The sequence below is a fragment of the Oncorhynchus mykiss genome, chromosome 31 (assembly GCF_013265735.2).
Source record: "Oncorhynchus mykiss isolate Arlee chromosome 31, USDA_OmykA_1.1, whole genome shotgun sequence".
In the NCBI taxonomy this organism is placed as follows: domain Eukaryota; kingdom Metazoa; phylum Chordata; class Actinopteri; order Salmoniformes; family Salmonidae; genus Oncorhynchus; species Oncorhynchus mykiss.
The window spans coordinates 40,398,818-40,413,756 of record NC_050571.1 but is presented as its reverse complement, the minus strand read 5'-3'; the positions used below and the strand labels follow the sequence as shown (position 1 = coordinate 40,413,756).

Sequence of the window (14,939 nt, the reverse complement as noted above, 5' to 3'; positions counted from 1 at the left end):
CAGGTCCAGTTTTCAGATTTAGTTAGTCTTACCTTCTCTTGAGTCTTTTTTGTTGAAGTAACATGTTTTGTCCGTACAGTTTTTTTTTAACACAACACTTTAAAAATATAGAAGCATCTGCAGTTGCAGTTTTAGTGAAGAATGGCTGCAAAAAATATGATGATAAAATATGATGATAAACAGTGCCTTGAGAAAGTATTCATACCCCTTGACTTATTCCACATTTTGTTGTGTTACAGCCTGCATTCAAAATGGATTACATTGCTTTTTTCCCTCTCGCCCATCTACACACAATACCCCATAATGACAAAGTGAAAACAGGTTTTTAGAAATGTTAAAATGATTTACATAAATATCTAATTTACATAAATATTCACACCCCTTTGCTATGGCACTCTTTCAGCTCAGGTGCATCCAATTTCCTTTGTCACTACAACTTGATTGGAGTCCACCTGTGGCCAACTCAATTGTTTGGACAGGATTTAGAAAGAAACACACCTGTCTATGTAAGGTCCCACAGTTGTCAGAGCAGAAACTATGCCATGAAGTCCAATGAACTGTCTGTAGATCTCAGAGATATAATTGTGATGAGGCATATATCATATATAAAACATTTCTAGAGAGTTGAAAGTTCCCAAGAGCACAGTGGTCTCCATCATTGGGAAATTGAAAAAAATATGGAACTACCTAGACTCTGCCTAGAGCTGGTGTCCGACCAAATTGAACAACCAGGCAAGAAGGACCTTGGTCATGGAGGTGACCAAGAACCCAATGACCACTCTGATAGAATTACAGAGTTCCTTGGCTGAAATGGGAGAAGGACAACATTCTCTGCAGCACTTCCCCAATCTAGACTCATGGGAGAGTGGCCATACGGAAGCCACTCCTGAGAAAAAGGCACATGACAGCATGCTTGGAGTTTGCAAAAAGTCATGCAGAATACAGAGCATAAAGGAAAAGATTCTGTGGTCAGATGAGGCAAAAATTGAACTTGTTGGCCTGAACGCAAAGTGCTATGTCTGGAGAAAACCAGGCACAGCTCATCACCCTCTAACACCATCCCTTCCGTGAAGCACGGTGGTGGCAGCATCATGCTATAGGGATGCTTTTCAGCAGCAGGGACTGGGAGACTAGCAAATCTTTGACGAGAACCTGCTTTAGTGCATAGAACTTAGACTGGGGGTGAAGATGTACGTTCCAACATGACAATGATCCCAAGCATACATCCAAAACCAAGCTGGGATGACTTCACAACAAGAATGTGAAAGTCTTTGAGTGGCCCAGCCGAAGCCAAGACTTGAATCCCATTGAAAATCTGTGGAAAGACTTGAAGATTGCTGCCTCTCCCCATCTAACTTAACAGAGTTTGAAAAATATGCAAGGAAGAATGGGAGAAAATCCCCAAATCCAGATGTGCAAAGCTGATACAGACATACCCAAGACGATTCTCTCTGAGATCTACGGACAGTTCCTTGGACATGGTATAATTTCTGCTCTGACATGCACTGTGAACTTTGGGCCCATATATTGACAGGTGTGTCACTTTCTAAATCATGTCCATCAATGGAATTGACCACCGGTGGACCGAAATCAAGTTGTAGTGAGATCTCAAGGATGATAAAAGGAAATTAGATGCACCTGAGCTCAATATGTTAATGATACATTTCTCTATTTTATTCTCAATATATTTGCAAACATTTCTAAAAACATGATTTCACTTTGTCATTATGGGGTATTGTGTCTAGATGGGTGCGAGAACAAAAAATGTAATCCGTTTTGAATTCAGGCTGTAACACAACAAAATGTGGAATATGTCAAGGGGTATGAATACTTTATATTGTATATTTCTGCCGAGGCGTGCTTTAAAATGGATGGTTGCTGGCTCAATGACTGGAAGTCTATGGAAGCAGCTGGCATGTCATTGCGCTAACGCTAGTAAAATTTGTTTATTCATGAGTGTTTTACTCTCCCATGGGCCCAGAGGAAAATAACAATGATCGATCCATTTGACAGTATAACGGGTAGGTGGATAGAGCTAAGTGTACTCTGAACTTGGGAAAGGTGAATAAAAATAATGTTGGACTGAGGCCCAATACAAAGTGAGCTTGCCCATGTCAGATAATAAAAATGCAGACTTTTCCCAGACTTTTCCCCAAGCTAACGGACACATTGTCAAAACCTCGACCTTTCTCGTTTGCAGCAACTGATGACTGATTCATTGTTCATGACTGATTGACGGAGATGACTGACTCATTGTTCATGACTGATTGACGGAGATGACTGACTCATTGTTCATGCGAGTGCTGATCGAATGCCACATTTTGTTCTTCAAGAACTGAAATGTTTTAGGCCCATCTTGCTTGGCAGACTATTTTAATATTCATCTATCTTGAATCTATTTAGTTCAAAAAAGTCCAGGGGCCTCATTTATAAAACTGTGCAGAGGATTCACAGAAAGTGCTTACAAACAAAAAAAATCTGACTTATAACACAGTGCACACGCACGTCCCACGCCGGTTTACCTTAATAAATCACAATCAACTTGAAATTTGCCACACGTGAGCGAGCGTCTTATCACATCCTTTTAACGCCCATAGTTGCTTATGAATAGTCAGTGAAACGCTCCTAATTAATATTCATCCATATTGACTGCATGACGGCAATGACGGCAAATCCCAACAGAAAGGCTAAAAAAAGAAATTGCACCCAGTGTTCTTGTAGGGGAGGTTGAAGCGAGGAAAAATATATTGTTTGGTGGACACAGTGTGGGCATTACAAATGCAAAAAAGTTAGAGTGGCAGCATGTGGTGGACATTGTGAATGCTGCTGGCTCAGAAGGTCGGAACCTCTCAGAAATAAAAAAGAAATGCTCCGATATAAGTGTAGGCCAAACGGCAAATAGCCTTACAGAGACAAAGTGTTTGTGCCACGGGTGGGGGAAAGAGGACACCGGAGCTCAACCTCCCTTGATGAGCGACTTGCCGGTATTAAAGGGGAATCCCTCCTGAGTGGGGGGGACACGGACATGCAAGACGCACTGGATGATCCAGGTATGTAAATTAGTATTCCCTCGTTTGAAAAGAGTAAACCAAATGCATTCAAGTTATTTAACATTTATTTACACAAACAATTGTGACGTTTTCTATTGTTTTTAGTCGCTGAGTGTTCCAGCGGGGTTGGTGGTGCTGCAGCTGAGCAGGAGCTGAGTGTTCCAGCGGGGTTGGTGGTGCTGCAGCTGAGCAGGAGCTGAGTGTTCCAGCGGGGTCGGTGGTGCTGCAGCTGAGCAGGAGCTGAGTGTTCCAGTGGGGTCGGGGGTGCTGCAGCTGAGCATGAGCTGAGTGTTCCAGCGGGGTCGGTGGTGCTGCAGCTGAGCAGGAGCTGAGTGTTCCAGCGGGGTCGGTGGTGCTGCAGCTGAGCAGGAGCTGAGTGTTCCAGTGGGGTCGGTGGTGCTGCAGCTGAGCCGGAGTTAAGTGTTCCAGTGGGGTCGGTGGTGCTGCAGCTGAGCCGGAGCTGAGTGTTCCAGTGGGATCGGTGGTGCTGCAGCTGAGCAGGGGTTGAGTGTTCCAGCAGGGGTCGGTGGTGCTGCAGCTGAGCCGAAGCTAAGTGTTCCAGCAGGGGTCGGTGGTGCTGCAGCTGAGCCGGAGCTGAGTGTTCCAGCAGGGGTTGGTGGTGCTGCAGCTGAGCCGGAGCTGAGTGTTCCAGCAGGGGTCGGTGGTGCTGCAGCTGAGCAGGAGCTGAGTGTTCCAGCAGCGGTCGGTGGTGCTGCAGCTGAGCCAGAGTTGAGTGTTCCAGCGGGGTCGGTGGTGCTGCAGCTGAGCAGGAGCTGAGTGTTCCAGTGGGGTCGGGGGTGCTGCAGCTGAGCATGAGCTGAGTGTTCCAGCGGGGTCGGTGGTGCTGCAGCTGAGCAGGAGCTGAGTGTTCCAGCGGGGTCGGTGGTGCTGCAGCTGAGCAGGAGCTGAGTGTTCCAGTGGGATCGGTGGTGCTGCAGCTGAGCACGAGCTGAGTGTTCCAGCGGGGTCGGTGGTGCTGCAGCTGAGCAGGAGCTGAGTGTTCCAGCGGGGTCGGTGGTGCTGCAGCTGAGCAGGAGCTGAGTGTTCCAGCGGGGTCGGTGGTGCTGCAGCTGAGCAGGAGCTGAGTGTTCCAGTGGGGTCGGTGGTGCTGCAGCTGAGCCGGAGTTAAGTGTTCCAGTGGGGTCGATGGTGCTGCAGCTGAGCCGGAGCTGAGTGTTCCAGTGGGATCGGTGGTGCTGCAGCTGAGCAGGGGTTGAGTGTTCCAGCAGGGGTCGGTGGTGCTGCAGCTGAGCCGAAGCTAAGTGTTCCAGCAGGGGTCGGTGGTGCTGCAGCTGAGCCGGAGCTGAGTGTTCCAGCAGGGGTTGGTGGTGCTGCAGCTGAGCCGGAGCTGAGTGTTCCAGCAGGGGTCGGTGGTGCTGCAGCTGAGCAGGAGCTGAGTGTTCCAGCAGCGGTCGGTGGTGCTGCAGCTGAGCCAGAGTTGAGTGTTCCAGCGGGGTCGGTGGTGCTGCAGCTGAGCAGGAGCTGAGTGTTCCAGTGGGGTCGGGGGTGCTGCAGCTGAGCATGAGCTGAGTGTTCCAGCGGGGTCGGTGGTGCTGCAGCTGAGCAGGAGCTGAGTGTTCCAGCGGGGTCGGTGGTGCTGCAGCTGAGCAGGAGCTGAGTGTTCCAGTGGGATCGGTGGTGCTGCAGCTGAGCACGAGCTGAGTGTTCCAGCGGGGTCGGTGGTGCTGCAGCTGAGCAGGAGCTGAGTGTTCCAGCGGGGTCGGTGGTGCTGCAGCTGAGCAGGAGCTGAGTGTTCCAGCGGGGTCGGTGGTGCTGCAGCTGAGCAGGAGCTGAGTGTTCCAGCAGGGGTTGGTGGTGCTGCAGCTGAGCAGGTGCTGAGTGTTCCAGCAGGGGTCGGTGGTGCTGCAGCTGAGCCGGAGCTGAGTGTTCCAGCGGGGTTGGTGGTGCTGCAGCTGAGCAGGAGCTGAGTGTTCCAGCGGGGTCGGTGGTGCTGCAGCTGAGCAGGAGCTGAGTGTTCCAGTGGGGTCGGGGGTGCTGCAGCTGAGCATGAGCTGAGTGTTCCAGCGGGGTCGGTGGTGCTGCAGCTGAGCAGGAGCTGAGTGTTCCAGCGGGGTCGGTGGTGCTGCAGCTGAGCAGGAGCTGAGTGTTCCAGTGGGGTCGGTGGTGCTGCAGCTGAGCCGGAGTTAAGTGTTCCAGTGGGGTCGGTGGTGCTGCAGCTGAGCCGGAGCTGAGTGTTCCAGTGGGATCGGTGGTGCTGCAGCTGAGCCGAAGCTAAGTGTTCCAGCAGGGGTCGGTGGTGCTGCAGCTGAGCCGGAGCTGAGTGTTCCAGCAGGGGTCGGTGGTGCTGCAGCTGAGCCGGAGCTGAGTGTTCCAGCAGGGGTCGGTGGTGCTGCAGCTGAGCAGGAGCTGAGTGTTCCAGCAGCGGTCGGTGGTGCTGCAGCTGAGCCAGAGTTGAGTGTTCCAGCAGGGTCGGTGGTGCTGCAGCTGAGCAGGAGCTGAGTGTTCCAGTGGGGTCGGGGGTGCTGCAGCTGAGCACGAGCTGAGTGTTCCAGCGGGGTCGGTGGTGCTGCAGCTGAGCAGGAGCTGAGTTTTCCAGCGGGGTCGGTGGTGCTGCAGCTGAGCAGGAGCTGAGTGTTCCAGCGGGGTCGGTGGTGCTGCAGCTGAGCAGGAGCTGAGTGTTCCAGCAGGGGTTGGTGGTGCTGCAGCTGAGCAGGTGCTGAGTGTTCCAGCAGGGGTCGGTGGTGCTGCAGCTGAGCCGGAGCTGAGTGTTCCAGCGGGGTCGGTGGTGCTGCAGCTGAGCAGGAGCTGAGTGTTCCAGCGGGGTCGGTGGTGCTGCAGCTGAGCAGGAGCTGAGTGTTCCAGCAGGGGTTGGTGGTGCTGCAGCTGAGCAGGTGCTGAGTGTTCCAGCAGGGGTCGGTGGTGCTGCAGCTGAGCCGGAGCTGAGTGTTCCAGTGGGGTCGGTGGTGCTGCAGCTGAGCCGGAGCTGAGTGTTCCAGTGGGGTCGGTGGTGCTGCAGCTGAGCAGGAGCTGAGTGTTCCAGCAGGGGTTGGTGGTGCTGCAGCTGAGCAGGAGCTGAGTGTTCCAGCAGGGGTCGGTGGTGCTGCAGCTGAGCCGGAGTTAAGTGTTCCAGTGGGGTCGGTGGTGCTGCAGCTGAGCCGGAGCTGAGTGTTCCAGTGGGATCGGTGGTGCTGCAGCTGAGCAGGGGCTGAGTGTTCCAGCAGGGGTCGGTGGTGCTGCAGCTGAGCCGAAGCTAAGTGTTCCAGCAGGGGTCGGTGGTGCTGCAGGTGAGCCGGAGCTGAGTGTTCCAGCAGGGGTCGGTGGTGCTGCAGCTGAGCCGGAGCTGAGTGTTCCAGCAGGGGTCGGTGGTGCTGCAGCTGAGCAGGAGCTGAGTGTTCCAGCAGCGGTCGGTGGTGCTGCAGTTGAGCCAGAGTTGAGTGTTCCAGCGGGGTCAGTGGTGCTGCAGCTGCATTTGGTTCAAAAGCCTGGGATAGGGGTTGGGGCCAACACAACCAACAGTGTCAGGGGGTAAAGCCACATTCCTTAGCTGTTCCACATTATGTAGCACAGCACACGCCCTCACAACGTCGCAGACCATTTGGGGCTTGTACAAAAGGTTTCCGCCTGAGGAATCGAGGCAGCGCCACCTGCCCATCAGAAGCCCGATGGTGCGCTCCACAACAGCGCGTACCTGGCGCACGTTGTAGTTCCTCTCCTCTGCGCTCCGTGGGGTCGGTGGTGCTGCAGCTGAGCCGGAGCTGAGTGTTCCAGTGGGATCGGTGGTGCTGCAGCTGAGCAGGGGCTGAGTGTTCCAGCAGGGGTCGGTGGTGCTGCAGCTGAGCCGGAGCTAAGTGTTCCAGCAGGGGTCAGTGGTGCTGCAGCTGAGCTGGAGCTGAGTGTTCCAGCAGGGGTCGGTGGTGCTGCAGCTGAGCCGGAGCTGAGTGTTCCAGCAGGGGTCGGTGGTGCTGCAGCTGAGCAGGAGCTGAATGTTCCAGCAGCGGTCGGTGGTGCTGCAGCTGAGCCAGAGTTGAGTGTTCCAGTGGGATCGGTGGTGCTGCAGCTGAGCTGGAGCTGAGTGTTCCAGCAGGGGTTGGTGGTGCTGCAGCTGAGCTGAGTGTTCCAGCGGGGTCGGTGGTGCTGCAGCTGAGCCGGAGCTGAGTGTTCCAGTGGGATCGGTGGTGCTGCAGCTGAGCAGGGGCTGAGTGTTCCAGCAGGGGTCGGTGGTGCTGCAGCTGAGCCGGAGCTAAGTGTTCCAGTGGGGTCGGTGTTGCTGCAGCTGAGCCGGAGCTGAGTGTTCCAGTGGGATCGGTGGTGCTGCAGCTGAGCAGGGGCTGAGTGTTCCAGCAGGGGTCGGTGGTGCTGCAGCTGAGCCGGAGCTAAGTGTTCCAGCAGGGGTCGGTGGTGCTGCAGCTGAGCCGGAGCTGAGTGTTCCAGCAGGGGTCGGTGGTGCTGCAGCTGAGCCGGAGCTGAGTGTTCCAGCAGGGGTCGGTGGTGCTGCAGCTGAGCAGGAGCTGAGTGTTCCAGCAGCGGTCGGTGGTGCTGCAGCTGAGCCAGAGTTGAGTGTTCCAGCGGGGTCAGTGGTGCTGCAGCTGCATTTGGTTCAAAAGCCTGGGATAGGGGTTGGGGCCAACACAACCAACAGTGTCAGGGGGTAAAGCCACATTCCTTAGCTGTTCCACATTATGTAGCACAGCACACGCCCTCACAACGTCGCAGACCATTTGGGGCTTGTACAAAAGGTTTCCGCCTGAGGAATCGAGGCAGCGCCACCTGCCCTTCAGAAGCCCGATGGTGAGCTACACAACAGCGCGTACCTGGCGCACGTTGTAGTTCCTCTCCTCTGCGCTCCGTGGATTGGTGAAAGGGGTGAGCAGCCACCGCTGGAGGGGATATCCACTGTCGCCTGCAAAGTTAGTAAATTGGTTAGGCACTGCAGTAGAGAAATATTGCAATTGATTTAGAATTTCTACATTACTCATCCGTACCTAGAAGCCAGCCATCACGCACAGCTCCGGCCTCAAGACTGCGCCAAACACTGCTGTTGCTTCATATGAATGAGTCATGGGTTGACCCAGGCCACCGAGCCACTACATTAGTCAGTACCATGTCCGCATCACATATGATTTTGACATTAATGGAATGATAACGCATTCGATTAATGAAAGCAACATATAGCAACATGAGTGCAGTCAATAGCACAAGGACCTTGCTGCAAATTGCACTTTTTATTTGCCTGTTCACCCACCGTGTAAGGAAACATTATGTAGAGATGCGTCAATCCAATTATACCGCCTAACACGTCTGGCATAACGCGGCTAAAGGTTGGCTGAGAGATCCCTGACCTGTCAGCCAATCCCTTTGAAAGGTGCCAGAAATCCGAGGGTTGTGGGACAGGCACGTCTTGGTTTCTGCGGGTGCTTCTCTGTGAAGCTGGGCCCACTACAGCACAGAGATCCAAGAGAACAGCTCTTGGTAATCGGAACCGGCTCTTAAGCCACTCATCATCATTGGCCAGTAAATCTTGCTGGTCTCTGAGAATTCGCTCTCTCCGAATTCTTCCATTCGCCAAATCTTCCAACAGTGCCAAAGCAGCCATTGTGCGTCGTTACACATTGTAATTGCATGCCTTTTTATACCCACCCGTTTGATTGTCAAAGCTACCCAATTGCGTAACACCTTCAGGTGTGGTAATTACCCTGATTGTAACAGACAATGACCGGGCCATTATCACATTGACAGTTCTGCGAAACGAACATGTGATAACAATATATGAAACTGTGTACTTGTATCTGCCCGATTGAGGCATCGAAAACGGAATCAGTTTGAATGTAATTTGTCCTACTGTTCACCTTACTATTTATGAGAATACATTTCATAACATGCGAGTATTGTTTAATAATTACAGATCCGATTTAAACTGTACAACATATTTGAGGGGTTATTTTGCAAAAACCGATATCTCCTTTTTTATTTATTATCCTAAATCAGGTTTTTTGTGTGTTTTTTTTTTGTGTGTACTCCAGGGAACTCTTCATATAAAATACGTCAGAGGTAATATTTCGATTTATTATACACAATGGTATCAATTTCAAAGCGTTTCTAGTTTCACCCTTCCGCCATGGGAGTAGCAGTTCTAATTTCCCCAGTTTATGTGCGTACTTATGGGTCAAAATGTCCGCGAAGGACCAAAAATTTACCAGTCAAGTTATTTATTTGTATAAATCCCAAGGTTTGCTTCGAAAGTGGCGCATGCCTTCTTTTGTGCCTAAGCAACGTTTATAAATGAGGCTCTGGATCTTTTCCAGACTGTAGTGTACAATTCCATATTTTTTTGATGTTTTAAAAATTGCTATTGGTCTGTAACTTTTTCACATGTTAAGACCTGAGCGAGCACCATGTACATAAGATACAAGACCACTGGATTCTAGACAAGGTGGAGAGTTGAAGGGAATTTAGCAATTGATATGATGAAGGCAAGTACACAGATAAACACAGTAATTTCTCCTTTCAGCTGAGGTGTGCCCTCTAAGTCTGACACTGACCAAACTAGACTGGTCCGATTACACACTTACGCAATTCTGACAAACACCGACAACCTCGTAAAAAAAGATAAGTCCAAAAAGATAAACACAAGTCAGTTTCCCAGCCTCTTGATTCAAATTCATGTGTGCTATTTGTAATAGCAGAAGTCACAAGGACATCTGCTTTGACTAAAATCCATACGGATGAATGAATCATGATTTCTCTGCCTGTTATTATGGCACGCAGAACATTTTCTGCGTCATCGCTCATCGGGAAAAGGTACGACAACAGTAGATGCCATGTAGCCTCCTGGCAGGTAACCATGGAGACAGGGTTGTGTGAACAAGAGTCAGGAGTTTTTAATGTGAGGACCCTCAGGAGTGACAGGGTGCAGATAGTCAGTCTGACAAACAGCAAACCCCCTGCAATCCTTAGTTCAGTGTGTGTGTGTGTGTGTGTGTGTGTCTGTGTGTGTCTGTGTGTGTGTGCGTGATAGAGAGATATACATATGAAAATGTGCACCTAAACAATAAGCATGGATTAGGCCATTTTTACTGCTAGCTGCTGTACCTAGGGAAGGAGAGGCAGAGTAATTATCAGTAAAACTCCTCTTACCTAGTGGGCAAAACATGCTTGAAATTACTTCATAATGAAAGTACAACTGGTTTTATGATGTAATTTAAACCTGTTTAGCCTGCTGGGAAAGCCCTCACCAGGCAAACCTCACTTCATAAATAAGGTGCCTATAAAAGTAGAACACTCAAGTGCCCGCCTTATTGTCAAACACGCACTAGACTGACGGCTTGTCCCCGAAAGGGGCCAGACATCCTTGAATTTTAAGGAGCCTGTAGTGATAGGAGTGGGATAAGGGTCTGGTTCACTAGGAGAGGGAGTCAAGCAGGTGTTGCGCAATGTATTATTCATTCACTGGGTTTGTATTGCAGCCTTCATCCCTCAGATGAATGGCCAGCAGTTCCTTCTAACCCTGGAGTTGTGCCCTAGCTACATCTCTCACTTGTATATTATTCAAATGTTTTATCTAAAACACAAATCCGAGGTGGAGAGAATCCCTGCCCTTCTTGGTTCTTATGCTAAGCATAGCTGGAAATTCTTGTTTTGTTGTATTTATTCTAAGCATGGCTGGGGGGGGGGGCTGACTTGTTAGCTGGGTTGACTATGTGAGGATGAAGAGGAGTCTCTTTTTGTGTGTGAAGGTAAATGTGGTGGTGTCTGGGCTTTTCCACAGGTCCCTGTGTGCGGGCTTAAGCTGGATGCTATTGCACGGAGCAACACAATCAGCAAATTAAATGAGCTGTAATTATGGCAAACAAACGGCACGTTGAGGCCAGTGTGTGTTGTTTGGGGTGAGCGGCACAGATGGGTACAGAACGAGCAAATGCAGACATGATGCCAGCCTCCTCTCGCTCTCTGCAGTGATGAGGCAAATGCTCTCGGGGGGGAAACCACACACAGAAATGTAAACCCTGGGATTTAGACACCGGCAGAACAACGGTGCTAATAACACACTCTAATAAACTGACAGTCCATACCGAAAAAACAAGAGGAAGATTCTGTAGTGTTCTGGACACCATGGACTGCAGTATGTGTTTTTCAGTCTGTCCATTTGTCTGTCTGGCAGTCTGTCTCGGTCTGCTTTCCTAAAGTACCTGTATAACTGGTTCAAATCAAATCACATTTTATTGGTCACATACACATATTTAGCAGATGTTATTGCGGTTGTAGCGAAATGCTTGTGTTCCTAGCTCCAACAGTGGCAGTAGTATCTCTCAATTCCCACAATCTAAAAGTTACAAAAAATGGGATTAATAAATGGTTATTGAACAAGGTGTGTATCCTAGTTAACTTGACTGATGACAGTGATGGGAACATCCCACAGCCTTGAATGAAAAGATGGGTGTGTCCTGACGTCAGTCATCAAAAAGCCAGAACAGCCATCTAGTAGGGCCCGGACGATACCAGCATTGCAATACTTGTTAGTGTAGTTCTGTCCTTGAGCTGTTCTTGTCTATTAATGTTCTGTATTATGTCATGTTTCATGTTTTGTGTGGACCCCAGGAAGAGTAGCTGCTGCTTTTCCAAAAGCTAATGGGGATCCTAATAAAATACCAAACATCTTTAGGAAACTTATTTTGGAAACAAACATCATCATGTTGTCACCCAGAGTCACATGTATTTATTTTCCAAGCTATAGCACACACTATTTTTCATAAAATAGGTTTTTAAAGGACCAAATGGATGTGTCTGCTTCATGTTTTCATTTTCGCCATGTGAAAAAATATTCCCGATACTGGTGTCGTCCCGGGCACTACCATCTAGGAGAGTGAAGCACAATGGATCACTCAAGAGAGGACTCCAAACCCATGAGAGACACCCGCCAAGACACCTCACATTAGTATCAGTGGATTGGAAAGATGATTAGGTAATGATCATTTTTTGTCACTTTTCGGGAGAACAGTTTAAATAGTCACCTGCGTGTTCATTACTTGCTAATGAGAGCAGGCTGTAAGAGGGACGACATGAGAAACGAACAAACAGTGGTATCTTGGATGCTCAAAGGTCTTTCTATTTTGAGAATAGATTTGGTATTGACAGAGATCATAGCCACACAGAAATGAACAAAACACATTTTGTGAACAATTGAACCAAAATTGGAGAGAATGTTGAGATGCAGTGAATTCAGGAAGTATTCATACCCCTTGACTTATTCCACATTTTGTTGTGTTACAGCCTGACTTCAAAATGGATTAAATTGCTTTTTTCCACTCTCGCCCATCTACACACAATACCCCATAATGACAAAGTGAAAACAGGTTTTTAGAAATGTTTGGAAATGTATTGAAATTTAAATACAGAAATATCTCATTATCTCATATTTGAAAGTGCTTACAGCTGTGAGTCTCTAAGAGCTTTGCACACCTGGATTGTACAATATTTGCCCATCATTCTTTTCAACGTTTTTCAAGCTCTGTCAAATTGTTTGCTGATCATTGCTAGACATATATTTTCAAGTCTTGCCATAGATCTTCAAGCCGATTTAAGTCAAAACTGCAACTAGGCCACTCAGGAACATTCACTGTCTTCTTGGTAAGCAACTCCAGCGTAGATTTGGCCTTAATATCCCAGTGTCTGGTGGAAAGCAAACTGAACCAGGTATTTTCTCCAGGAATTTGCCTGTGGTTAGCTCCATTCAGTCTTTTTTTTTTATCTTGAAAAACTCTTCAGTACATAACGATTACAAGCATACCCATAACATGATGAAGCCACCACTATGCTTGAAAATATGGAGAGTGCTACTCAGTAATGGGTTGTATTGGATTTGCCCCAAACATAACACTTTGTATTAATTAAGGACAAAAAGTTAACTGCTTTGCCACATTTGTTTGCAGTATTACTTTAGTGCAAACAGGATGTATGTTTTGGAATATTTTTTATTCTGTACAGGTGTCCTTCTTTTCACTCTGTCAATTAGGTTAGTATTGTGGAGAAACTACAATGTTGTTGAGCCATATTCAGTTCTCCTATCACAGCCATCCAACTCTGTAACGGCTTTAAAGTCACCATTGGCCTCATGGGGAAATCCCTGATTAATTTCCGGAAATTGAGTTAGGAATGACGTAAGTGTTTTAATGCTTATTGACTCAAGACATTTTCATTTTTCATTAATTTAATTGAATTTAAAAATCCACTTTGACATTATGGGGTACGGGGTATTGTGTGTAGATCAGTGACACAACATCTCAATGTAATCCATTTAAAGATGTGAAATACTTTCTGAAGGCACTGTATATAACGTGAACATTCGGAACTAATTATATGATTGTGACAGAGGGAGACTTAGAACAGGAGATCACTTCAGCTATAGGCTAAATGTGTGTATGAACAATGAGAGCTTCATTCTTATCCAGGCATGTCTTTGATGACAGAGAGACTGAGCCTTACTTTGAACCCCTCATCCATGACACCTGAAATCCCCGCATGGGTGTATTTTTGTGTGTGTAATGTGCAATGTGCATGCGTGTGTGTACTCAGAGATTCCAATGAGAGTCAGAATTAATATGCATCTTCATGAGGGATCTGCATGCATAAATGTTCCCAAATGAAGTGTCAGCACAACTAACATTTAAAAAAGGACAATAAATAAAGGGACTGTTTTGGGGCAGGTGTAAAGCACTGCAGGAATCAATTGAGATACTATGTGTAGTTATTTTCTAGTACAAGCTGTGCTTTGACAGAACACGCAACAGAACTTTGAAGATATTTCAGCCATTTTTGACACCTCGATTGACGTGGTGTGTCAGTTCTATGTGCTCTGGAGTAGAGTTAGTGGTAACTCTTCGGCTTCGAAGCAAGTGTCCCTATACTTAAAAGGTCCAAACAATAACCTTGATAGATCGTTGAAACGTTTATAGCTACTCAGCCACCCTCTGAGCACAAGGTGGTTTCTCTAGGATAATGAGAAACATGACATTGCTTAAGTATCGCTCAATCTTTACCTTTCCTCACAGGAAGGGGATTATAAAAGATGGGATATCAAACAAAATCCCCAGAACAATGGAAATGAATTACAGCTGGGAGCTAAGTGATGTTCGGGAGAACATTTGCATTGCTATGGCATCTCAGGGACTAGTAACGTAACTACGCAATAATGATATTTGGAACAACGTAAGTATCCTCTACATTTTTGCCAGCATTGTGTCAACTCTGGTGCCTCACTTCATTTTTAAGGGACTTTTTTCTCCAGTCCCATATCTTATCATGAGTAACATTTGACAGTACATACTTGTCTTGCAGTGGCTGCTGAAGAAAATACGATGTCGCTTTGACTACAATACAGATTTTGACTACACTATTTCTCTAAAAAAAGTAGAATCTGAGGAGTTGTTTTGTTTCAGATCCCAGGTGCAACATCCACCCCAAAACACAGGGGTATTGAAACTCGGGAACACCCTATGTTTGTGTGTTATCTGGGGGAGTTGGGAGTAGAACCTCAAACTACACATTTCTGATATAATATATAAAGTATTATAGTACTACTCTATTCAGTATGGTGCTGTAACACAAACGCTTCCATGCCCTTCACAGCAACTCAGGTGTGTTCAGATAACACAGAAGCCTCCCAGGGTTGCTGGGAGATGTATTTCATCACAGAGGCAACGCCGGCCCTTAAGCCACTCCTGTAATTCACATTAACTGCACTGGGCTGAGATATGATTCCACGTTGTCATTTAACAAGAGGATGGGTCATATCAGTGGGGCAGATAAAGGCTGGTCACAAAGACTGGAGTACTCCACCCCCCAAAGACATTCAATACTGTATGCCACAAATTACGTTCACATTGAGAGCCAATCATATGTGTTCCGTGACACCTGACGTAGCCCCCCAAAAAA

The 14,939-nt window shown here is 48.1% G+C and overlaps 1 protein-coding gene across 3 annotated transcripts in view; it reads right to left on the bottom strand.

The window, feature by feature from the left end:
• LOC110505154 (GPI ethanolamine phosphate transferase 2) overlaps positions 1-14,939 on the bottom strand; it is a 127,032-nt gene that overhangs the window by 24,809 nt on the left and 87,284 nt on the right. Inside the window, exon 11 of one of the 3 annotated variants that reach the window (XM_036970026.1) lies at positions 7,477-7,911. The exons of the other annotated variants lie outside the window; for them this stretch is intronic. Coding sequence (XP_036825921.1) covers positions 7,689-7,911 — 223 coding nt within the window. The 3' untranslated portion in view covers positions 7,477-7,688. Of the gene's footprint in view, positions 1-7,476; positions 7,912-14,939 lie in introns of those variants that run through there. 3 annotated transcript variants of the gene reach the window in all.